Source organism: Cervus canadensis, chromosome 28, assembly GCF_019320065.1.
Source record: "Cervus canadensis isolate Bull #8, Minnesota chromosome 28, ASM1932006v1, whole genome shotgun sequence".
Lineage (NCBI taxonomy): Eukaryota > Metazoa > Chordata > Mammalia > Artiodactyla > Cervidae > Cervus > Cervus canadensis.
In genome coordinates this window covers 40,308,835-40,334,423 of record NC_057413.1, presented here as the reverse complement: position 1 = coordinate 40,334,423, position 25,589 = coordinate 40,308,835, and the positions used below count along the sequence as shown (strand labels likewise).

General features: G+C 39.0%; 1 protein-coding gene and 1 long non-coding RNA gene across 2 annotated transcripts; one reads left to right on the top strand and one right to left on the bottom strand.

Moving 5' to 3' along the window:
- The first annotated feature begins 5,705 nt into the window (after positions 1 to 5,705).
- Positions 5,706 to 10,523, top strand: LOC122429500. Its single transcript, XR_006266049.1, has 3 exons — positions 5,706 to 5,835; positions 9,154 to 9,212; positions 10,141 to 10,523. It is a non-coding gene; the product is annotated as an uncharacterized LOC122429500 (long non-coding RNA).
- A 3,344-nt stretch (positions 10,524 to 13,867) lies between these two features.
- SNRPC (small nuclear ribonucleoprotein polypeptide C) lies at positions 13,868 to 24,882 on the bottom strand. Its single transcript, XM_043450553.1, has 6 exons — positions 24,791 to 24,882; positions 24,398 to 24,440; positions 20,582 to 20,690; positions 18,312 to 18,401; positions 16,838 to 16,942; positions 13,868 to 14,215 (listed from the first exon to the last, which is right to left on the bottom strand). The coding sequence occupies exons 1-6, from the start codon at positions 24,796 to 24,798 to the stop codon at positions 14,091 to 14,093; spliced, it is 480 nt and encodes a 159-aa protein (XP_043306488.1). The 5' UTR covers positions 24,799 to 24,882; the 3' UTR covers positions 13,868 to 14,090.
- Positions 24,883 to 25,589: the final 707 nt, after the last annotated feature.

Genomic DNA, 25,589 nt, shown 5'->3' with positions numbered 1-25,589 from the left:
ACTGTCCGAGGCAGGCTTATAGGAAATCTGGCCACCAGTTTATTTGTTCTTGTAAACAAATGTACATGAACATAATGCAAAAGTCAGGATGTCTCCTCCCTCCCTTGTTCCTCAGCCATTCAATTCTCTTCGCCTAACAACTGTTACCTGATTCCAGAGATAGTCTGAGTATATGGTGAAGCATATAAATGTTAGGTTTTTAATATAGACAATGCATTCCTATGCCTCTTAGTCATAGTAAGTTCATATTTCCCAGAAGCACCCCCATTACCTTTTGAAAAGGGAACATATCCTCCTCAGCCTGGGTTCTCTACTATCCATGTCCTTCCATCAGGACTGCATAATCTATCATTTCTCCATCTGCCCTCCTCTCACCAGAATACATACTAGGGACCAATAGATCCCACAGAAGAGATTTCTTGCCAGGGATATTGATCATAATCCCTCCTTCTAATTTGGCTGTCAGATGCAGGGGCCTCTGGGCAATTTCTTGCATTTCATGTTCCTTTTCCTAGAGAATCCTAGCAGCTGACTAGATATCTGACATCACCGATGTAAAATAAAATTCGCCTCAAGGTCAGATTTATCATCCTTGCTGGATGATTCACCATGCCTGATGAATGAGTTATTTTTCACTGAAAGCAAAAATTTATGCTCTAAAAGAAACACATGGAATAGAAGAGCTCCGACTCTCACCAATAGCACACTTTCCATGCAATGCTAAGAATGCAAAGCATATAAAAGCAAAAGAGATTTGGGGCCAATCCATATTTTTTCTTTAAGGTGAATCCTTTCAAGATGATTGTAGATTAACATTCAGTTGTAAGAATAGCGATCCCTATATACTTTACACAGTTCCTCCAATGGTTTTTTGTTGTTGTTCAGTCGCTCAGTCGTCTCCCACTCTTTGCAACCCCATACACTGCAGCACACCAGGCTTCTTTGTCCTTCACCATCTTCTGGAGCTTGCTAAAATTCATGTCCATCAAGTCAGTGATGCCATCCAACCATCTCATCCTCTCTCGTCCCCTTCTGCCTTCAATCTTTCCCAACATCAGGGTCTTTTCCAATGAGTTGGCTCTTCGCATCAGGTGGCCAAATTACTGGAGCTTCAGCATCAGTCCTTCCAATGAATATTCAGGACTGATTTCCTTTAGGACTAACTGGTTGGATCTCCTTGCAGTCCAAGGAACTCTCAAGAGTTTTCTACAACACCATAGTTCAAAAGCATCAGTTCTTCGGTGCTCAGCCTTCATTATGCTCCAACTCTCATATCCATACATGACTACTGGAAAAACCATAGCTTTGACTAGACGGACCTTTGTTGGTAAAGTAATGTCTCTGCTTTTTAATACTCTGTATAGTTTGGTCATCGCTTTCTTTCCAAGGAGCAAGTGTCTTTTAATTTCTTGGCTGCAGTCACCATCTACAGTGATTTTGGAGCCCAAGCAAATAGTCTGCCACTGTTTCCATTCTTTCCCCGTCTATTTGCCATGAAGTGATGGGACTGGATGCCATGATCTTAGTTTTTACAATGCTGAGTTTTAAGCCAGCTTTTCACTATCCTCTTTTAACTTCATCAATAGGCTCTTTAGTTCTTCTTCACTTTCTGCCATAATGGTGGTGTCATCTGCTTATCTGAGGTTATTGATATCTGAGGCAATCTTGATTCCAGCGTTTGCTTCATCCAGCCCAGCATTTATGGACTTCCCTGGTAGCTCAGACAGTAAAGTGTCTGCCTACAATGCGGGAGACCCGGGTTCAATCCCTAGGTCAGGAAGATCTGCCGGAGAAGGAAATGGCAACCCACTCCAGTATTCATGCCTGGAAAATCCCATGGACCGAGGATCCTGGTAGGCTACAGTCCATGGGGTCGCAAGAGTCAGACACAACTGAGTGACTTCACTATACTATACTCTGCATATAAATTAAATAAGCAGGGTAACAACATACAGCCTTGACATACTTCCTTCCCTGTTTTGAACCAGTCTTGTTGTTCCTTGCCCCAATGGTAACATCTTGCAAAACTTTAGTACCATATCACAACCAGGATGTTGACATTGATATGTTCAATGAACAAAACATTTCTTCCTGATATGAATGCCTTTTATTTCCTTTTCTTGCCTTATAGTGTGGGCTACCAATCCTGGCACTTTGTTTAATAAGACTGGTGAGAGCAGACATCCTTTCTTTGTTCCTAAAGCATTCATTCAGTCTTTTATCAATAAGTATAATATTAACTGTAGATTTTTTATAGGTGCTCTTCCCAATTTAATGAAGTTCTCCTTTATTCCTATTTTTCCTGAGAGTCTTTATCAAGAATAAATGCTTAACTTTTTTCAAAGGCTTTTTCTGCTTAAATGCTGTGATTTTTTTTTTTTAGCCTGTTAACATGATGCATTACCTTGACTGGTTTTTCAAATACTGAACCAGCCTGCATCCCTAGAGTAAACCTCATTTGGACATGGTGTATAATTACTTTTATATATTGCTGCACTCTCTTTGCTAATATTTGCTTAAGAATCTGTGTATATTTGCTTAAGAATTTGTGTATATTTTCTTGGTGGCTAATGATTGAGCATCTTCTTATGTGCTTACAGGCCATTTGCATGACTTCTTTGGAGAAATGTCTATCCAGATACCTTGTCCATTTTTTAATTGGGTTATTTGTCATTTCATTATCAAATGCAATCATCCTTTTTATATTCTAGATACAAGTCCCTTATCAGATGTATTATTTGCAAAACTTTTTCCTATTGTCTTTTCATTTTTCTGATTATAATCTTTGAAACAAGATTTTTAATTTTTATATTGTTTATCTTTTTATTCATATATTGCTGTGTTTTTGGTGTTGTATCTAAGAAATCACTGCATAACCCAAGGTCATGAAGATTTACATGTATGTTTTCATATAAAATTTGTAGTTTTACCTCTTATATTTACTTGAAATGACCCATTTCAAGATAATTTTTGTATATGGGGACCAACTGCATTATTTTGCATGTGAACATCTAGTTGTCTTAGCATCACATATTGAAAACAAATTTTTCAATAAATTTCTTTTCATTATTGAAAAGAATATTCTTTCCCCATTGAATTATCTTGGTGAAAATAAACTGCCATGCACCAGGAACTAATATCAGTTGAATGTCAGTTATACTTCAAAAACAAACTAAAAGAAAAAGAAATCTGATTTGTGGTTACCAGAGATGCGGAGAAGGAGAGGGAGTGGGGAATTGCATGAAGGCAGTCAAAGGTACAAGCTTCCAGTTACAAGATAAGTACTAGGGGTGAAATATACAATATGATTAAAATCATTAACATCGCCATAAGTTTTATATAAAAGGTAACAGTAAATACTGTGTTCTCATCACAAGAAAAAAATTTTTTTTCTCTTTTTTGGGGGCCAGGGACGGTCATCACTGCAGTGATGGGCTTTCTCTTGTTGCGGCACACAGGCTTAGTTGCCCTGTGGCATATGGGATCTTAGTTCCCCAACCGGGGATCGAATCTATGCCACCTGCATTGAAAGGTGGATTTTAAACCACTGAACCACCAGGGAATTCCCCCCCCAAAATTTTTTCTATTTCTTCCATTTTTTATCTGTATGAGATGATGGATGCTCACTAAACTTACTATGGTCATGATTTCGAAATGTAAGTCAAATCATTATGCTTTATATTGTAAACTTACACAATGCTGTATGTCAATTATATTACAAAACTGGAAGTAAAATAATAATAAAAAAGAAAACTAGTTGCCAATGAAAGTATGGGTCTATTTTTGAAATCTTAATTCTATTTCATTCATCTATATGTCTAATCTTATGCCAGTAACACAGTGTCTTGATTAGTGTAGTTCTGTAGTAAGTTTTGAAGTAAGACATCTATAGTGGTTTTGAGCTTACAGCTTTTATACATTTTAGTTGTATGGTTTTTAATTGTTTCTCTAGTTATTACATTATTTATGCATACCTTATCACTGTCTACTGGTATGGCCATTTACCAGTCTAGTGAAGTATAGAAATCTTGTCTTTTATGTTCCTTTTTTCTCTGGGAGATCTAGTTGTCTTAAATATTTCCTCTATGTATATTTATAGCTGCATTAATCAGTATTATGATTTTTGCATCAACCATCAAATGTAATTTAGAAAATTCAGGAAAAGGACAACCTCTTGTACTTACTTGTATTTTTGCTTACCATATTTTTCCGTCCTGATGAGATTCATTCATTTGTTGTTTTCTGTTTGGAGAACTTCTAGTCATTCTTTTACAGTATATCTGCTGGCAACAAAGTCTCTTAGTTTTGTCTCACTGGAGAATATCTTTATTTCCCATTTGCCCCTGAAACATTATTTTCACAAGGTATAGAATTCTGGACTGATAATTCTTTTCTTTCAGCACTTGAAAACTGTTTGCCACTTCCTCTGGCGTCCATGGTTTCTGATGACAAATCTGCTGTCCTTCAAATTGTTTCCCCTCAAAAGTAAGGTGTCATTTTTCTCTGGCTGTTTTCAAACTTTTTTGTTTTCAGTTTTCATAAGTTTAACTATGTATATTTCTTTGAGTTATCCTGATTAAGTTTTACTCAGCTTCTTGAAAATGTGGGTTTATGTCTCTTGCAAGCCCTTGGGAAGTTTCCAACCATTATTTGGTGCAGTACCTTTTTTGGCCCTTTCCTTTTTTCCTCTCCTGGAAATGTGATAATATGAATACTAGATCTTCAGGGACCCACAGGTCCTTAAAATTCATTTTTTTTAAAGTCTGTTTCCTGTTGTTCAGATTGGATATTTTTTATTGTTCTATCTTCAAGTTCTCTGATTATTTCTGATCACTGTTTCTTGTTGAGACCATTCGTGAATTTTTTTACTTATTTGGGGGTTCCAAAATTTCCATTTGGTTCTTTATATCTTCTTGCTCACTGGAGCATTTTCATGATGCCTGCTCTAAAATCTTTGTCTAATAATTCTAGGAGCGCTTCAGCTTACTGTTGACAGGTATTAATTGCATTTGAAATGTAGTTTGAGATCTTCCTTGATCTTGGTACAATGAGTGATCTTAGATAGAAATCTGGATAGTTTCATATTATGTTCTGTGATTCTGAATCTTATTTAAATGCTCTGTTCTCCTAACTTATCCTTGCAATGCATAAGTGGGGAGGTACTCCCTTGTTACTATCAGGTAGAAACAGAAGTCCAGGTTGCCCAGTTAGCGTCCTTGGACACCCAAGGAAAGAGTTCCTCATTACTGTTGGGCTAAAGTGAAAGTTCTGGCTCTTCAGCAAGCTTCAGCTAACACTTCTCTAGCTGGGAAGTGGCAGAGGGCTTTGTTACTGCTCCCCACAAGGGCTCCCCTGACATGGGGGTATGACAGCCTCATCACCACTGGACATTGATGAAAGTCCTTAAAAGTTCTGACTCAGCAACTTCTGACATCTCAGTCAAGAGGGGCAATGCCCTGTTACTGCCAGATGGAAATGATAACCCAAGTTCCTTTCTCACCATCCTGGCAGGAGCTTGGGGCACTTCATTATAACCTCACATGAGTGGAAGTCTAACTCCCCATTTGGTCTTTGTGGCATGAGTTGGGATAGGGTGAGTTTCTATGGTGTTTGGCTGGAATAGAGTGGTTATTGTCTAAAAGTTTTCTGTCTTGCTAAACTACCTCCTTTCTGTTTGGCTATAGGAAGCAGACTTTTCGTGGAGTGTATTTTTGTCTGTTGCCCATTGGAGTTTCCTGGTTCCAACTTCTTCAGCTCCTAGTCTGGCACCTTTGAGGCAAACAGAAAATCTGGAGAGCTCATTATGTTGTTCTTTGGGTCACAATTCCCTAGCAGGTCAGCCGCCTTCTGTCTGCCTTTCAGAGTTTCTTATGCTTGTCTTTTGTTGTTTTCTTTCAATTTTTTGGCTGCACTGGGTCTTTGTCGTAGCACATGGGCTCTTCACTGCAGCAAGCAGGCTTTTCCTCGCTATGGTGTGAGGGGGCTTCTCTAGTTGTGAGTACAGGCTCTAGAGCATGCAGGCTGAGTAGCTGTAGCACAAGGGCTCACTAGTTAGGGTGAGTGGGCTTAGCTGCTCTGCAGCATGTGGGATTTTAGTTCGCCAAACAGCCATTGAGCCCACATCCCCTACATTGGAAGGCAGATTCTTAACCACTGGACCACCGGGGAAGTACCTCTTATGCTTGCTTTCTATGTCTATAATGTGCAGGGTTTTAGTTGTACTCAGTAGGAATAGAGAAATGTACACCTATTTTGGAAGCAGAAGTCCACATATTTTTAAAAAATTTTTTATTTTGAAATAATTATAGATTCACAGAAAGTCATTAAGATAATACAGAGAAGCCCCATGTATCCTTCACCCACTTTCCTACAATGGTTATTATCTCACACAACTACAGTTCAGTGTAAAACCCAGGAAACTGATACTGCGGATGCATGTGTGTAACTCTGTCATTCATGATGTGTAGCCCTGTGTAACCACTACCACAATAAAATACAGGATTATTGCATCACCACAAAGTTCTCCCTCATGTCACCCCTTTACAGTCATTCTCTGCTGCCTCATCTCCACTCCCAACACCATCCCTAACCCTTTGCAACTACTGCTTTGTTCTTCATCTCAATAATTCTTGTTATTTATATAGATGGAATCATGCAGTAGATGCCCCTTTCAGACTAGCTTTTTTCACTCAGCCTACTGCCCTTGGGATACATCCAAATTGTTATATCAAAGTTCATTCATTTTTATTGCTGAGCCATATTCCACAACCCATACATTTTAAAAACACCTAGGTAATCACTGTATTTCAGGGACAGTAGCTTTCCTCACCTGCCCGGCAGGATAGCCGCATCTCTCAATTCATGATTGGGGATCTTCCCTGGTGGTGGTCCAGTGGCTAAGAATCTGCCTTGCAATGCAAGGAACACAGGGCCAATCCCTGGTTAGGGAACTAATATCCCGCATGCCTCAGCCTACGTGGTCTGCAGCCTGTGCACAACTACGGAGTCTGTGCACTACAGTGAAAGACGCCACAAGCGGCAACTAAGACCTGATGCAGCCAAATAAACAAATAAATAAAAATATTGCTTAAAAAGTAATTCATGATTAGTGTGTTCCCTGGTGGTCTAGTAGTTAGGATTAGCTCTTTCACTGCTGTGGCCTGGGTTCATTCCTTGTTTGGGAAACTAAGATCCCATAAGCCATGCAGCGCAGTCAAAAAAAAAAAAAATCATTCATTTGTACATAGTGTGCTTTCTATGAGACAAAAAAGGACATACGCAATGGCCAAAGGAAAATAACACTATACAAACACAGAAAACTCAAGAACATAGAAAACTCAAGAACAAAGGGTTGAATAGCAAAGTGCTGGTATCGCTGTCTATAAAGATTCTTGAGAGTAGTTTCTAGTTTGTGGTAGTTTTAACTTTTAAAAACAAGTTGAGGTGTGACTGACATAGAACACATGTTATTTAAAGTATATAATTTTTAAAGTTTTGACACGCATATACACCTGTAACAGGAGAAGGAAATGGCAACCCACTCCAGTAGGCTTGCCCGGGGAAATCCCATGGACAGAGGAGCCTGGCAGACTACAATCCAAGGGTTCACAAGAGTCAGACATGACTCAGCGACTAAACAACAGCATGAAAACCCCAGAGTTCCCAAATATTAACTTTTATACTCAGCATCTGCATAGACTTACTTAAAATACTTGGTTGCCTTATGACCATCAGAATTCTTTCAAGCCCACCTGTCTTTAGTTTGCTTCCTGATATTTGTGGCTTGCCTCAGCAACTCCCAACTTACTATGACATTAGGACATTATTTCAGTGGGTTAATTCTACTTTATTAAAATTTAACAGGCGTAAATAGCATACTTAATACATTATTGGGCTTCCCTTGTGACTCAGCTGGTAAAGAATCCACTTGCAATGCAGGAGACCTGGGTTCGATCCCTGGGTTGGGAAGATACCCTGGAAAAGGGAAAGGCTACCCACTCCAGTATTCTGGCCTGGAGAATTCCATGGACTGTATAATCCATGGGGTCGCAGAGAGTTGGACACGACTGAGTGATTTTCACTATACACCTGTAAAGTCATCACCACAACCGAGGTAATAAAACGTCCATCACTGTCAACAGTTTTAGCTGTTTGCTGCTGTACCTCCAAAAGAATAAGCAGACTCTGTTTCAGGGTCTCGGTACTTACCGGAAAGCCCGTGCCCTAAACACCTGCACCGCTTTCTACCAACCACCACTCCCCTCGTGTCTTTCCCACAGACCCACCCCTTGCCTGCCGTTCCCTAGGCCCTTTACCTACGCCCCCTTTTCTTCATGGCTCATACCACCTCACGCTGGTATTTTTGTTAATTGTCTGACTCCCCCTTTAGAACGTAAGCTCCAAAAGAGGAAGGACTTCCTTTTAGTACTGTGTTCCCACCACTGAGAACAGTGTCCAAACTCAGAGCAATATTAGAGTGGTACACCCCAGGCAGGCTTTTCTAACAGGAGTGCAATTTTTGTCGGGGGTGGGGGGGTGGGCGGGGGGAGGGAGACAGTGCAGTATGACATGTGGCATCTTAGCTTCCTGACCAGGGATCAAACCTGCGCCCCTTGTACGGGAAGCACAAAGTCTTAACCACTGCACTGCTAGGGAAATCGCCTAGTCGCCTCAGCCCATCAATACTACTTTCCTCTGAAAGTATCTCTTTTTATCAGTCAGGTGGGTTCAGCTCAAGATAATGCGTGACTTCAATATTTACTTCTCTTTGACGTAAAAGAAGTCTAAGGTAGGCAGAACATAGCAGCTATTCAACCATTAGGGACCTGTGCTCCTTTTACCTTGCTAACACCATCTTTAGTTGCCAATTCATGGTCCAAGATATTGCCTGCATTTCAAGCAAACATCATATCCACATTCCTGTCAACAGAATAGGATAGAAAAAAAGGCATGTTCTCTCTTGCCACCTGGCCTCACCTAGTTACAAGCTATGGGGAATGCATTGCAGATGGCCATGCATCCAGATAAAAACTCGATGTTCTCTTGTTAAGGATAGTAAGAGGTACCAGGGTGAGCAATCAGTAATGTCAAACTGCCACCCTAGGCTCTACTGTTTTTCTTCTTTTTGACCTCTTTACATGCTTCTCTCTCCAGCAGAGGCCTGAGACTTAAAGACGATGAAGAGGAGGGAAATATAGCATTTGAATGGAGAGGTAAAATTCTTTGTCCTACCTTTTACTTCTGTATTCTTTCAACAACCATCCCCCAAAAGTGGATGTGATGTACAGGCAACAAGGAGGCGGGCAAGATTAAGAGACTTGTTTCTAAGGGTCCCTGTGAAAGCTAAATACTTATAAAGGGCTTTGAGATCTTGGCCTCGTGTGCTGAGTTCAAAGTCTCATCATTAGATAAGGACATAAGTCGTCTTATGGGCTTTTCTTAACTGACAGCCAGGGAAAGATACTTACTCAAAAGGAACAAGTAGGGAGAAATTGGACAATCACCTGGTAGGTGGTCAAATACTATCATCAACAAGGGGGGATGCCTGTGTGTGCCTGCCTACAAATATGATATCCCAGGGATGCAACTGAGGACGTGTACCCAAATGCAATCATAAGGGAACATCAGGCAAACCCAAAATGAGGAGTGAGGAACATTCTATTCAACAAAATATGGCGAGATAAACAAAAGATGGTCATAAAGACAAAGAGAGGCTGAGGAACTGTTCTAGATTAAAAGGAGACTAGAGAGATGTGACCCAAAAAAAGTACATGATTCCAGAAAGGATTCTGTACAGGAAAGGGCAGAAAAATACAAGGACAAATATGAAACATGGTTGGTAGATTAAATTATTGAATCAAGGTTGATAACTAAAACCACAGTGTGTAAGAGAATATATTTATTCCTAGGAAATACACACTTAAGTATTTATGGTAAAGGGCATAATATTAACAATTTACTCTCCAATGGTTCCAAATAAAAGAGAGAGCGAGCAAGCAGAGGGCAAATAATAAAGTGAATGAGGTGAAATGGTAACAGCTAACAAAAGGTGATGGGTGATGCTGGTCAAAGGGTATATTAATATTGCTTGTGTAGTTCAACTTTTCTGTAAGTGTGAAATATACCACCCTGACCCTTAAGGATTTCCCAAATGGATCAGCAATAAAGAATCTGCAGGAGACAAGGATTCGATCCCTGGGTCTGGAAGATCCCCTGGAGAAAGAAATGGCAACCCACTCCACTATTCTTGCCTGGAGAATCCCACAGACAGAGGAGCCTAGTGGGTTACAGTCTATGGGGGTCACAAAGAGTGGGACATGAGTGAGTAACTGAACACACACCCTGACCCTTAAAGAGCAAGAACAATAAACAACAAAGTTTATTTTATTCCTGCACTTGTCTGATGAACTATTCTAGATGCTGTATTTGATCCTGTGCCAGAAAGACTAACCTTTATGTTTTTACTTAGGAGAGAAAGAAACATCTTCAGTTAATGTTTATTAAGGTTTTCATGTAAACAATATACTGGGCAAGTCTTCGGGACACTTCTGTCATGGAAACCTAAGGTCAGCCAGGCTTTTTCCTTCTGTTCACCTAATGAAAGAAACCATCTGACTGAAGTTATGTAAATGGGACACACACTTAATCACCACTGGACTTTTTCCATACAGGATGACCAAGTTAGCCTGCAGCTCTACGCAAGGATCCCATTTCTCATGCAGCTTGAAATTAAGGGGCCTGGCATTCTGACAAACTATTAAAGCCAGACAGCAGACATGATGACAGCTTGGACTTTAAATACCCTCCTCATAGCTTTGGATCTGCCCATAGAGAAGAAAACAAGTATGTTATCCCACATTGACCCTAATTTCTTCAGTTCTTGGTATCTAGTAGATTCTGGTTTGCACTTATACAGATGCTCACATTACAGCTGACTCATATTTTAGAATTAAAACCAGATGTCTAAAGGCATAAAGCAATAGCACTAAACTTAAGCCTCTTACAAAGGAAACATATGATAATCATTCATTATAATAATAGTTTGCCCTAGAAGGAATTAATAAAATTTTTTAAAAAACCTTCTTTAGAATTATTTATTCCCACTTTTGTTCACTGTTAAAACTTCTAAGTCATATTATTTTCCTGAAACTTTGTAAAACACTTTTTTCAAAGACTCTATAGAAATGTTTCTAGAGTGGATCAGTTCAGTTCAGTCACTCAGTCGTGTCCGACTCTTTGCGACCCCATGAATTGCAGCACGCCAGGCCTCCCAGTCCATCACCAACTCCCGGAGTTTACCCAAACTCATGTCCATCAAGTCGGTGATGCCATTCAGCCATCTCATCCTCTGTCATCCCCTTCTCCTCCTGCCCCCAATCCCTCCTAGCATCAGAGTCTTTTCCAATGAGTCAGCTCTTCACATCAGGTGGCCAAAGTATTGGAGTTTCAGCTTCAACATCAGTCCTTCCAATGAACACCCAGGGCTGATCTCCTTTAGGATGGACTGGTTGGATCTCCTTGCAGTCCAAGGGACTCTCAGGAGTCTTCTCCAACACCACAGTTCAAAAGCATCAATTTTTCGGTGCTCAGCTTTCTTCACAGTCCAACTCTCACATCCATACATGACCACTGGAAAAACCACAGCCTTGACTAGACGGACCTTTGTTGGCAAAGTAATGTCTCTGCTTTTTAATATGCTATCTAGGTTCAGTTCCTTTTATTCAACCCTAAAAACAACTGTGGAAAAATCTTCCTTTTAGGAAAACCTGGGTTATTCCTAGTGTCTGAGGGTTATTTTTTAAAACCTAGATAGATACCTGTGGGCTCCCTGTATATCCACAGGCTCTTTACCCTGGACCTGACAGAGCCATCCAAACCAGAAACTTGCTGAGTCACATATAAGCTCAACTGGCAAGGTTTTCCCTAACAAACCCTTAAGCCTGCAGAAGATTTTAAAAACAAATGTAAGCTATAAAAGACACACAAACTATCAATTTCTGAGACTTAAATCCTCCTTAAAAAGATGTGACAATAAAAAACTAAAAAGCAACAAGTACTCCTGGTAAAAGCTCAGACTAAGAAGCTGACTTAGCTTCTACAGAGGCTGAGCATAAAGATCGTCTGGCTGTAAGAATCTAATCTCTTTCTAATCTCTTGTTTACCTAGATGTGGTGGTTTATTTGCCTAAAGTAGCTTTTCTTCAAAATATTCACAAGTTTCTACGAAAAAAAGCAATCAACCTATCGTCATTTAACTTTCTAGCTACAAATCTTTTAAAAATTATGAACACACACACATATATACAGTTGTATTCTTGAGTATAATAGATCCTAAGACAGAGCTTGCCAAACCCACTGAATAATCAAAATTTCTTAGGGAGCCTTCTCAAAACACAAATTTCCAAAGCCCTAAACTAGATACGTAGAATCAAAATCTGGGATCTTTTTTTTAGATCTTTATTGAATTTGTTACAATGTTTCTTCTGTTTTATGTTTTGATTTTTTGGCCACAAGGCATGTGGATCTCAGCTGCCTGACCAGGGCTTCAACCTGCGCCCCTGCACTGGAAGGGGCAGTCCACTGGGCCACCAAGTCCCCAAATCTGGAATCTTTACTTTGGGAAAGGTCTTCTGTAATTCTGATCACCAGCCAGTTTGTAAACTGTTGGTTTAGGGCACCCTCTGCCATAGCATCACATTTAACAATAGCCTCACATGGCAAAGGTGGCTTTTTTCAATAGAGAATGATTCAAAATCCAACAGATACAAAAAAGCGGCAAACCTTTCTCATTCATCCCTGTCCCCTAGCCATTCTTTTACTTTTTACAGTCAACCAGTATTTCCAGTTGCTGAACTGTGCTTCCAGGGATCCTTTAAGCACACACAGGCATATACAGGTATTTCCTTTACAAAAGGACAGCAGCAAACAAGACATTGTTATGTGAACAAACCAAGATTCGGGACAATGTGTATCTTGGAAATCTTTCCCTGTCGGTTCAGAACTTCCTTATTCTATTTCAACATGCACGGAATGTGCCACAATGTGGATGTTAACATCTATGATCAGTCCCCTCTCATCAGACACCAGTGTGATTTCCAGTTTTTTGCTATAATCTTGTACACATGTCATTTCATACAAGTCTATCTATAGGTTAAATCTGTTCCCTGAACTTGGAAACGCTAAGTCAAAGGACACAAGTACTGTAATTCTGAGTGATACTGCCAAACTGCCCTCCCCGGAGGTTTTAACAATGTTTACTCCCACTTGTAATATGAAACAGGAGTTTAGATTTTACACTAAGCTGGACAGTGGCAATGGCTTACTTTCTAGATGCCTCCCTGAAAATATCCTCCTTTTATAGCCTGGTGACATAACAAATGACGTTCTCAAGACACCTTCTGCACAATGAAAATCTGCCTAAGTTTTCTATTACTAATAGAGAATTTTCTATATGAAGCCCAAGAAAAAGAGGAGCTGAGTGAAGGAGAAGCTGAGGTTAAGGCAGTTCTTGGCAAGCTGACATGCACTCTCTGTGAAGCCTTTTTCCCTACTTCAGCATAAAAGAAGTTTATGCTTCTTTTAAATTAAACTTGTCCACTTACTACACAAAGTATTATTAATGTGAAAAATTAACCAGGTGCTCTTTATTATTTTAATCGACAAAAGCTCTACAAGTGTTGGATTTACCAGTTTTTGCACAAGCGAACTTTACTAAATAAAGACAAGGGACCCCACAGGGACCCACTCTACAGCTAAGGGAAACAATGTCAGGCAGAGGGCATGCTGAAGGGAGAATGAGCTAGAGAAAGATAACAGGAATCTCTGTTATAATACAAAAAGAACACAGAAGGGAGAAAAAAGGGAACACATTTTTAACTAAAAGAGTTGACAATTTTATTTTCACATTTCACAATACAAATGAAAATTGTTTCTTCTGTCCCACTACTTCCCTCCAAAACTACTCTCTCTGATAGAAAGGGGGAACAAGTTTTCCTTGTCATGCAATTAGAAAACACCCCGAGTCACAGCACCATGATCTCCTGGTGAAGTACAAGTAATATAAAACTGATATAAAGAGGCTCCCCAATCTCCTTATCTGTCTGGTCGGGTCATTCCTGGCCGGGTGGGCACCATCATGGGACGGGCAGGAGGTCTCATCATTGGGGGCCCGGGCATCATTGGCATGTGGCCTCCCATAGGCGGCCTCATTCCAGGAGCTGCAGGCAAAACAAAAAAAGAAAAAAAGAGAGTCAAAAATACTACTTATGAGAGCTTGATGGGACTTCAATTAAAGACAAAAAAGTAGCCCCCCCTGCAAAATGCTGGAAAAAAGACATACTTGACAGAAGAAATGCAACAAATCCATCACATCTGTAAATTACTTAGACATTCTCAAACAAAAAACAAAAAGGTCAACACAAGAACCATATGGGAATCATGATCTAATGATAGTAAGGGGGAAACTATTAATAGATTGCTTTCCAGAAATCACCAGGGACCAGTTCCCTAAATTGACCTTTTTTCTCACTCAGGGAAATTCTCAGCTAAGTCACATGTTACTCAGTCAGCTCTTTTAATCACTTCTATCCACCATATAACCAGGAGCTAGTTCATGAATGTACACAGGCACAGAGGACAATCTTACCACTAAGCGTTTGTTCGGAGTTGTAGGAAAGGTGAGCAGGAGGCCCATGCTGAGAACCTGTTAGTAACCATACTTAGCTCAAGTCAAGAAAAATAATAGGCAATAATGTGATTTATAACAATTAGCACACACACACAAATCTGATTTTTCTAATGCATTTCAGAAACTATAAATGAATTTTTTTTTAAGTGTCCCATCAATATAATTAATACCAGCCAAATAAATGAGCCAGGGAAGGGAGGGCAAGCAGACAGGTGAGGGTTGGGAAGGAACACAGGCAGCTTCATGGACTGGTAATGTTCCACTTTCTCAGCTGGGTGTTGGGTTCACGATATTAATTATATTATTATGCCTCATAATTTTCATGTTACGTAGCTTCTTTTTAAATATCAGATTTTACCTAATTATTTATTTTCAACTAAATTATTTTGATTAAAGGCTTATAATGATTCAAGAGAAAACTATATTTAAAGTTGAATATAGCCTTATCACAAAAAGCAAAACACAAATATATGCAAAAACACAAAATCCAACAGGTACAGAATTTACTTTAAGATAAATTTCAGCAGAAACAGAAAATATTAAACTTCTAAATATCTTATTAAGACTCCCTCCATAACCTAACCTGTATTCAGCATAACCTGTATCAGTTTCTTAGAAGAAACTGATCTAGGCCAAAGACTAAATGAGGCCCCTGAACACTTGTTTACTTCGGTCTCCATAGTGCATTAAACCTTAATTAGTTGTCAGCAATGGCAACTAATATGTCTTGTAACTATCAAGTATTCCTCTTTACATCTTTTTTTTTTTTTCTTTTTACATCTTTTTATTGTGGAAATGTTCAAACATACACAAGCAGAGTAAAAGAATATAATGAACATCCATGTACCCATCAACCAGCTTCAACAATTATCCACCCGTAGTCAACTTTATCTCATCCCCACCCATTCTTATCCCTGCCCACTCCCCAACTACTCAATTATTTTTAGTGAAATGCCATACTTTATTATTTTATCCTGGCTAAAAATAACAACAAAATACTCAGGCAAACTAGCAACACCACGCCTGTATTCTCAAACGTCAAGCACACATGGATACTGAGTTCTAGAAGCTTACTTTACATGAGTCAAAGCATTTGCCAATTCACATCCCTAACCCCTCTAGGAATCTGAATTTGTGACCCCAATTTAAGAATGTAAAAGACATCCAAATCACTTAGACTGTGTTCTGGATTTACAAGCCAGTAAGGCAGAAATTTTCCTTATCTAAACTTTCCCCCCCTAAATGACACCCACATCAAGCATACTGATTGCTTCTAACCAGGAAGCTACTATATTGTCTTAACAGTTGGGGTGTAGGCTTCTTATGTCAGTTGTATGTACTCTAATTAAATAATTTATTCTGCAAACCAATGAAATACAAATACAGAAAAAGAACTGTTTCTGTAAAAACTACGCTGATTACTAAGAAAGACTCAGGCAAATCATCCGCCCAATGTACTCACAAATTTGGTAGGCGAGAAGATCATAAAAAATAGGAACTAAACTGCCTCACAAGGTCTCTAACCACTTCAAAGAAAAATGAAACTAAAGTTGGTAAAGGATGCATTATGAGTGTGGCTTACTGGTTTATGCAAGAAACATATGATGTTCCAGTCAGTAGATTTATTCTCAAAGCAAAGGCCCTGACCGCATATCAGAAAACTACAAATCAATGTACATTTATGTTTATGTTAAAATCAAATGTTTGAGGTATAAGTTTTTTTTCCCCCCTTCTGAATAAAAAACTACCAGGCCTAAGACCTTTTTCATAATTACTAATTAACCCACTTAACCTGAAAGATTAAAATTAGCAATAGGGGGGCAGTTCTGCTCCAAAACAAAACTGAGGAAAGCAGCAGCCTAAGTATGTATCTACCCTTCTCCTCACTATAATCAGCCAAAAGTCAGGAGGGGCAGGTAAACCAGAGGGTCAGAGGAGAAGAAAAAAAGAGGCAGTCTTATCTTCCTTTCAGGTGCACAAAGTCTTTGGATACCATCCAATCACACTGATAAACAAAGTACTTCTTTTTACTATCACAGATTCACCAAATGTAATTTGTTGCAGTACATTTAGACAGCTAATTAAGAATTCTATTTAAATCAAAAGCTAGAACACAATGGAGCATCCAAGAAGGAAAGAGACCCAAACTTACCAGGCCCCACTGGCATCATCCCAGGAGGAGGGGGGCCCATCATCGGCATCATGGGAGGGCCCCCCATGTGAGGTGCAGGCATCATCCCAGGGCGAGGAGGACCCGCTGAAATAAAAAATGGGCCTCAGACTGAGATGTTCTTGCATATTAACAGTTTCTCTTTTTAATGAAATAGGGCTTCATGACCTGGCCCAAATTCTGCAATAATTCTGTAATTTTTTATGATTTGTTTTATAATAGCTGGCTACAAAACTTTAATTATGTTATGACTAGAAACGAGCCTTCCCAAACAGAAGTGTAAAGTGAAGATAAGTTTCCCAAATTAAATTCCAACAGTTTTAAATTTTAAACTCTATACTCTATTAAAAAACAAAAATTGATAATCTTAAGCGACAAGTATCTCATTTCAATTTCAGGTCTTTTTTTTTTTTAATTCAAAACCTAGGTTTAAAAGAGTCTTTGGAAATATGTAACATATATGCAGAGATATTCCTGACTCTTTTACAGCAGCAACAATCTGGAACAACTTACATGAGAAACATACGTATGTTTCTTACATATCCAACAATAAGAAAATGGTGAGGTTAATTACGTACATTCATACCACTGCCTATTCTACTGTTAAGAATAATGGAGCTGAGTGCCAGCCAGCTGGGACAGACTAGGGAGAGAGATGACCTTAAGCTGCTGTGAGCCTGATCAGGTCCCAGGATGGCAAGATTCCAAGAAGGGGCTGGTGGGTCACTAACGGTCTAGCCTGCTTCTCTGTGTTTATATCCATGATTACTTACAGGACTGAATTTAGGTCTCTGAGTTCAATTTCAATCTGAACCCTTACAGGAAGGACAAAGAATTTAGGCCTAGTTATTCTATCTCCACCTGTCTGTTCTGCAGAAACAACAAACCTTCCCGAACAGAAGAATCCTTTGACCCACTCCTAACTATGCAATTTTTGTCTTTCTCAAGGTATATATATTGGTGTTAGATGGGTTACAAATTTGGGAGAGACTGAGGAGTTTATCAGCTGTTTCAGTCCTCCAGTGTTGCATTCATAGCAGTAAATAATTTAATACCTTGGCAATACCTCTTTATACATCAGCTCATAATCACAGGTACATTCAGAGCTATCCATTGTATCTGTCTCAGACCCACTTGAGACCTAGTAATAGTGCAATAAGAATGTAACTCTAAAGATATTTCAGAAATTATACCACTGAAGCTGTCATCTATTACTGTCTATATATTCACCGATGCAACGGACATGAACTTGGGCAAACTCCGGGAGATGGTGAGGGACAGGGAAGCCTGGCGTGCCGCAGTCCACGGGGTCACAAAGGGTCGGACATGACTGGGTGACTGAACAACAACAACATTCATCTGGTGAGCATCTGAAAGCCTACTGTGAGAGAATCTCACCACATCAAGGATAATCTTCCCAGTTACACCTAATAAGGTAAAAACTTTACAAACTTACGGAGACTGGGGGGAGGTGGGATCATTGCCCCTGCAGGAGGAGGAGCAGAGAATGGAGTAGGAGGTATCTTTCCCTGTTGAAATGCAGCAGCTTTGGAGAGAGTAAATAAAAACAACAGTGAATAAGAATTCAACAACCCATTTAATTACTAAAATAACCACGTTCTTTACAATCTTTAAAGGTCCCATTATTTCACTCTAAAAATCTTTCATCTAGCATTACAACACCATGGTCAAACTCAACTTTAAATACTCACCAGCTAAAACTGCAATTAACTGGTTTACTGATCTGGGTTTTTTAACCAAGTTTTATTTCATCAGCATTCCTATGGCTAAATAACTATGAGAGACTAATTAACTGTGAGTGAAAACCTCCCACCTATAAATGTTTTACTGATGAGAAGCAGTCATCTCTAATCTGCAGATGCAGTTTATACTCAATTTAAGCTGTTCAGTTTAATTTGAAAAATGTGTGATAAGTGCCCAGCGGCCAGGCTTTGTAAAATTTCAGTCCTTCCTATATATGCTCTCCTGCATCAAAACAATACACCATTTTGGTTCACCAGTTTTGAAATTAATGTACTAAGCTAAGAGATGTTAAAGAAACAAAGATTTCAAATTCAAAGCCAAGGGCCTGCTCTGAAGGAGATTATGATCTTTAAAAAAATGTCCGATACAATTACCGTTTAATTTTTCTCTCAGATAACATGAGGCCAAATGAAAACAAGAGAAACTGAAGACTGTTTATATTTGGAAAACAGTCATAAATAAACACTAAAATACACATGCATAAAGTCTATTCTTGAATATGACTTTCTCAAGTCAGTGCAGTCTGCAGCCCAGACACGCCCCCATTCCACTCCACCCTCACTAGTGCAAAGGAGGTCAAATCACTCAAGGAGATCACTGATAATTCACGAAGACCAGATGCAAAAAATGACCCTGAGTAGAGATTTATGAATAGCTATTCACAAGCCCCCAAAGAGCCTGTTCTCTCTAAGGGATCATATCCCCCAATAAAGGCTTTTCCAACCAGGACACTTCCCACATCCTGTGCAGGACAGCCTGCAAAGACTGAAGAGGGAGTGGCAATGTCACTGGCTCAGTAGCGGACTCAACACAACCATGAACATCAAGTCCATCCCCAAGGGCTCACTTCTTCTCCTCTAAAAGTTTTTCATCAACAACATTTACTCATCCTTACAATTTTTTCCCAGATGAGATAATTTCTGAGATTTGTCCCATAATAATCCAGGAGGGGAAAGGAAGTAGATGAAGGTATCTGGTGGCTCTCAACAAGGGGCAGTTTTGTCCCTGTAGGGACACCAGGCAGCGCATGGAGATACTGGAAACTGCTACAGGCGGCTACTGGGTATAGGTCGGAGGTGCTGATGAACAGCCTACAGTGCGTGAAGAGCCCCTGACAAAGAACGATCAGGCCCCAAATATCAACAGTGCTACGTTAGACAACTTTGGTATAAACAAGACAATGCTGCAGCTGAATGATACAGGCGTGGCAGTCACAGGAGGTTCTTTCTTTAAAGTTCTCCTTCTCCTGAGCTTAAAATTTTTCATGACAGTCTTGCTTTAAAAAAAAAAAAAAAAAAAACACACCATGATCAAAGTCCACATTTGCCTGCCAGCTGTGGGTACGATGAACAATTAGAAAAGGCCATGTTTCAGATACATTAGGATGATCAAACATAAAAATACAGTATCTCTTTCTGGCAGTGCTTTGTACCTTACCACCCCAAACAACAAAAATGTTCCTAATTAAACAAAACGAGTATAGCATGTACAGCAAGAGTCCAAACCATACCCAGACTATTCTGTCATATCAGTTACTTCCTTTGTGACCAGTTATCTTTGTCAGGACAGGAAGAATAAGTCTCTTCAAAGAGAACTACAAGCTCACCTCTACCTTTTCACACTGTAATAGGAAAACCAATCTAAAAATTACAAATCACAATAAAGGAGATTATAAATTTGCTACAAAATCTGGTCCACATCAAGAGAAGCATTAGACTACTCATTCTTCTCTACCCAACTTCCTAGTCTAACCAATATCTGATTGCTCTAATGTCAAAAATTAATATTAATGTTTTCCTATATCCCCAGGAAACCAACGACCTTCCACTTCTTTTATTCAGCACATCAGAATGATCCTATTTATCATTCAGAATGAGCTGCTTCTCTGAAAAACAACAGAGACACAGGGACAAGAAAGAATGGGACCATTCTACCCCACCAGAACAGGAGACTGCAACGTACTGGTTTTGTCAATGAGGCTCTGAGCCTGCTCTTCCATCCATTTCTGATAGTAGTCTTTCACATTCTCTTTGTGCTTCCTACCACTGCAGTGTGTCTTTCTCACAGATGGCTGTAAAACAAAAACGTAGTTATCAGTCAAAGAAACAAACAATCCGAAACCAGAAATTTTCTGAAGCCTTACCTTTTTGTAGGTAGCCTCACTACCTTTGACAGCTTTAGCTGGGTGCCAAAGCATCACTAAAAACATTTTCCAGCGATGTACGGTGGTAATTTACCTACTGCATGTGTTATCTAAACCAGGGCCCAGCTACCTGACTTTGTCTATGGAGAGTCTACGTCTTCTCTCCACAACAGCAAAGCTGAGTAACTGCAACAGAGACCGTATGGCCCACAAACCTAAAATAATTAAAATCTGGCATGTGAAGAAAAGGTTTGCAATCCACTGATTTAAAACACAGTATCATTTTAGTGCCCTTTCTTAGGTTATTCTATGGAAAATCAATATAGCTTACATACATTTAAATAACAGTTTATGGAAATATGGTCTTTTAAAGGACCATAGTTACTTCACAACATTTCAGTGGGTTTTAAAAAATAAATTTTTTTTATTAATATAATTTTTTTTTAAAGAAAAAATTTTTTTTAGAAATTTAAATTTTTTCTAAATTTAAAATTATTATTTATTTTTTATTTATATTTTATTAATTTTATTTTTTTTAATTTATTAAAAAATAAAATAAGAAAAGAAAAAAAAGAAAAAAAAAAGTGAAGTAATTAGCCTCCCACTAATAAAAAAATTTAAAAAAAAAAATAAAATAAAGGACCATAGGTCTAGAATATAGATTCTATGTGAATCCCTCACAGACCTTTAGCTCATCTAACAGTTTTCCTGAGATAAAACTGACATAAGAAACTTCACACACTTAACCTTTTAAGTTAACACTTATTTAACTTTTACTACATGCCAGACACCATGCTACGTACTTTACAAGTAGTGCCTCAATCTCCATAAGACCACAGGTGCACAATACAGTGAAATACCAATCAGAAAGAATGAACTGCTGATATATGCAATACAGACAAATCTCAAAACCATGCTGAGCAAAAGAAATCAAACATACAGAGTATCTAAGCCTCCATTCATATAAAGTTTAAAATCAGTAATAATGATCTTTAGTCATAAAAGCCAGATCAGTCAGGGTCGGGGTGCACAGGGACTCACTACAAAAAAGCACAGGAGAACCTTCTGGAGTGACGGAAATGTTCTATGTCTTTATGCATACAGCAAGCTGTAATCATCTGACAAATCATCAAACTGTACACTTAAAATATATGCATTTAACTGAATATATGTAATTCAATAAAATTGATTTTAAAAACCACAAGGTTATCATCTTCTATTTATGCCTAAAGATGTGTCTCAAAACACATGGTAAGTAGCAAACCAAGGCCTGGAATCCAGATCGCATTCAGATGCACCTCATGACTGCCTTCCTCCCTCTTACCTCCCTTCACGTGATTGCTTCAGCCGTAGCAGATATGACCACTGTCACATGAGCAGAAACTGTGTGTATCTCAGAAACTGGTGTATATCTCAAAATATTAATACCATTCCCTGTCTCCCAGTCACTGCTTACACTAATACCACAATGATGCCTTAAGCCTAATAACAAAATCATGCCTAAGAACCAGCAAAAAGCACTGAACCTTCTATACATTTCAAAGTCCACCACAGGGACTGCTTCAGTCACCGTGGAAACTTATTTTCACAAGGTATCATGTTAGAAAAACAGTATTATAGGGATTCCTGACATGTCTTATAAAGAGGTATTTATTATAAAGAGAGATTTTTCCAGTTTCTGAGTTCTAGCATTAGCAAGCAGAGTGAGTATATGACAAAATAGCACTGGAAAATGGTAGAAAGGCATAGCGTCCCACACAAACTTCAGAAAATTACAACGAAGGGTTTGACCTAGAGAGGGGGTTAGGGATACAAAAACAAAACAAAAAAGACAGAGCTCTGTAGGCAAGCTACTACTAATACCAAATGACTGAGAGGGCTCCTCCAATCTTTAATAATATAATACTTACAACTATTATTTCTTTAGGAGGAAGAAATACATATTCCACAAATCTATTAATGCTGAATTACAGCTGACCATATGTTAGAATTCCAAATGAAATGACAACAGAGAAATCAATTAACTTCTTGCAGCTACTATTCATGATGGCATCATGATTGAGTTTCAGTTTAATCAGTTCTCTGATTAAAAAACTTGAGAGCTGCAATTCTCAAGGTGTGGCTCACAGACACCATTCAAAGTGCAAGACAGACCAGTGAGTTTTAATGTTAAGAGCACTTGACATGGTTTAGATTCCAAACTGCAACTAACTATGTGTTGAGTTTTGGTGCAGTAATACAAGAATATTAAATATCCACAAATGTCTCAAAACAGTATTAAAGTACTCCTAGATCCTACATACATGTGAAGTTGGATTCCTCATATACTTCAACCAAAACAAAGTGTGACAGATTTAAAGTAGAAGACAATTAAGTCAGATGTTACAGAAGACTCCAAAAAGGTTAAAATGCCATTCTTCACACTAAATTTTTTGTTTTGGAAAATAGCTATTTTTCACTTTTAAAGTGTTACTTCTGCTGTCCTTACCTTAAATGAATTAATATTTTTAAGTAACCTCAAATACAGAAAATTTTAATGGAGATAAATCATTTAACCTACCATCCAGTAATTCCTAAGAGTGTAAAGGGACCGTGAAATGAAAAATTTGAGAGCTGATGGCATAGAAGCTTTGGAGTTAGACTGCTTGGCTCATCTTCCACCTCTATACAACTTAATGGTTTTCTAACATCCAATTATTTTTCCACACTACTTCAGCTTCCCTCTCTGTAAAATGGGAGATAATACTAACTTCATAGGATTATCATGAGCATTAAACAAAATGACACTGTAAAGCATGTGGAACACTGCCTGACACACAATATTCAATCTTAGTTGTTGTTATTATCTGTTAATTCTTTTTTTAATCAAAATACTCTCCTCAAAATGTAGGCATTTCTTTCCAGTTTAGTCAGTCAAACACTTGAGAGCCTTGACACAAACAAATATTAGAACCTCAGGACATTTTCCTAGAGGTTTTACTTGTCACAGACTTTTTTCTTCATCTTTAAACTTGCTAAATAAAGCTTTTACTATTGTGGATCTCCACTGAAAACACTGACTGATGGAAGATATAACTTTGAATTATAAATACAGTTACAGGAAGGGTGGAAAACAAACACCCCAAGTAGTTTCTTCAAGCAGTAGCCCTTAAACCTTAGCGAGATGAAAAGCAGAAATTACAAAAAAATTTTTAAATCTAATTTATTACATACAAGGCTTTGCTTAGGTTTCCTTTCATTAAAAAAAAAAAAGTAACAGTTTTATTGAGCTGTAATTCACAGGCCATACAATTTACAAATAAATTTCAAGTTACAAAATAATGGCGATATTTCCCTTCAGTTGTACAATTATCTATCTTATACATAGTAGTTTAAAACTCTTAATCCCTTATCCTATCTTGCCTCTCCCCACTTCTGTCTCCTTACTGGTAACCACTAGCTTTTCTCTGTATCAGTGAGTCTGTTTGTTATACACATCCGTTTTGCTTCATTTTTTTGGTTCCACGTATAAGTGATAAAAAAGAGTATGCTTCTTTGACAACCTTATTTCACTAAGCATAATACTCTCTGTCTATCCACGTTGTTGCAAATGGCAGGCATAAGGTTTTTTGAAACTGAAAAGAAACACTACTTACAGAGTCATGGGTGAGGTATGTGTCGCAGTAGTCACAATAAAATCTGGAAAAAGGGGGGGAGGTAAAGAAAAAAAGAGAAGATGACAACCAGTTAACAGATGCCCATCAGAGCTGCTATTCACTGAAGCTGAAATATAAAATAAAGTAAAAGACCTATTCACTATATGAAGACCTCAAACAAAACGTTCTGACACAAGTTAGGCTTTTTGGCTGCCTCTGCGGAGTCGACCTCCGCACTCGAAAAGGAGTAACGAGAAATCCGGGTCGTCCGTCCTTCCCCTGACCCGCTCGCTCCCCTAGAGGCTACCGGAGCCAGAGCCCGCTCAGCGTTCCCCCGCAGGGAGACAAAAAGTAACCGTGGCCGCGAACACCCAAGTACAGGCCCTCACTCACTTAGGCATGTTGCTCCACAGGCCGTTAGCAACTCCGTTCCGCGCCGCCTGGAAGTGACGCGTTCAGTCAGGGCCGACGCAGCGGAAGTGACGAGTAAAACGCGACTTCAGAAAAATCCAATCCCAGTCATCCAATCCTCCAGCTGCGTTGCGCAGGCGGTAACTTCGTCGTGGGCGGGGAGAGGGGCGGGGCTTGTCCTGCTCGTCCCTTCACCTAAATGCGGGTGGAAAGTGGGGGTACCAAGAGTCGCGGCGAGAGGTTCAGTGGTCTATCTCGAAGCCGAGATTCTCGATCTTCCCGGAAGTATGTTCATTCTGGTATAAATGCTGAGAAGACAGCAGTGAACTAAACAGGCAAAGATCCTTGCCCTCGTGGAGTTGATATTCGAGTTGGGGAAGACAATAAAGTTAGTAGGTAGTGGGTTAGATGGGGCCAAGTGCAATACAATGAGGGAGGAAATGAAGCATGAAAGAGTCCAGTTTGGAATAAGAGAAAGTTTCCTGACAAAGTGACAACTGAGAAATGATAGGTTTCTTAAAGCAAGAAACCCAGGCGCAAGCCGGTTTATATACCGTCTCTTTGTGAGCTCATTAACCCCCGGAGAAGGCAGAATCCCCAGTTTCAAATCCGGTCGCTGCTTCTTAGCTATGCTGCATGTACTACTTATAATGCAGCAGCATATAAGTGTATTTATTATTACTTTCTGAACCTCAATTTCCTCATCTGCAAAATATGGATAATAGTTCTTACTTGTGGAGTCAGGATGAATTAGATGTGGAAATGTTTGTACAGAATTCAC

Bases quoted from the DNA above. Each gene is read 5' to 3' on its own strand.
- SNRPC (XM_043450553.1), bottom strand. The intron at 20,691-24,397 runs GTAAGTAGTGTT...TTTGTTTTACAG, and splicing joins CATACCTCACCCATGACTCT to CCATCTGTGAGAAAGACACA. The intron at 18,402-20,581 runs GTACGTTGCAGT...CTCTCTCCAAAG, and splicing joins GAGCCTCATTGACAAAACCA to CTGCTGCATTTCAACAGGGA.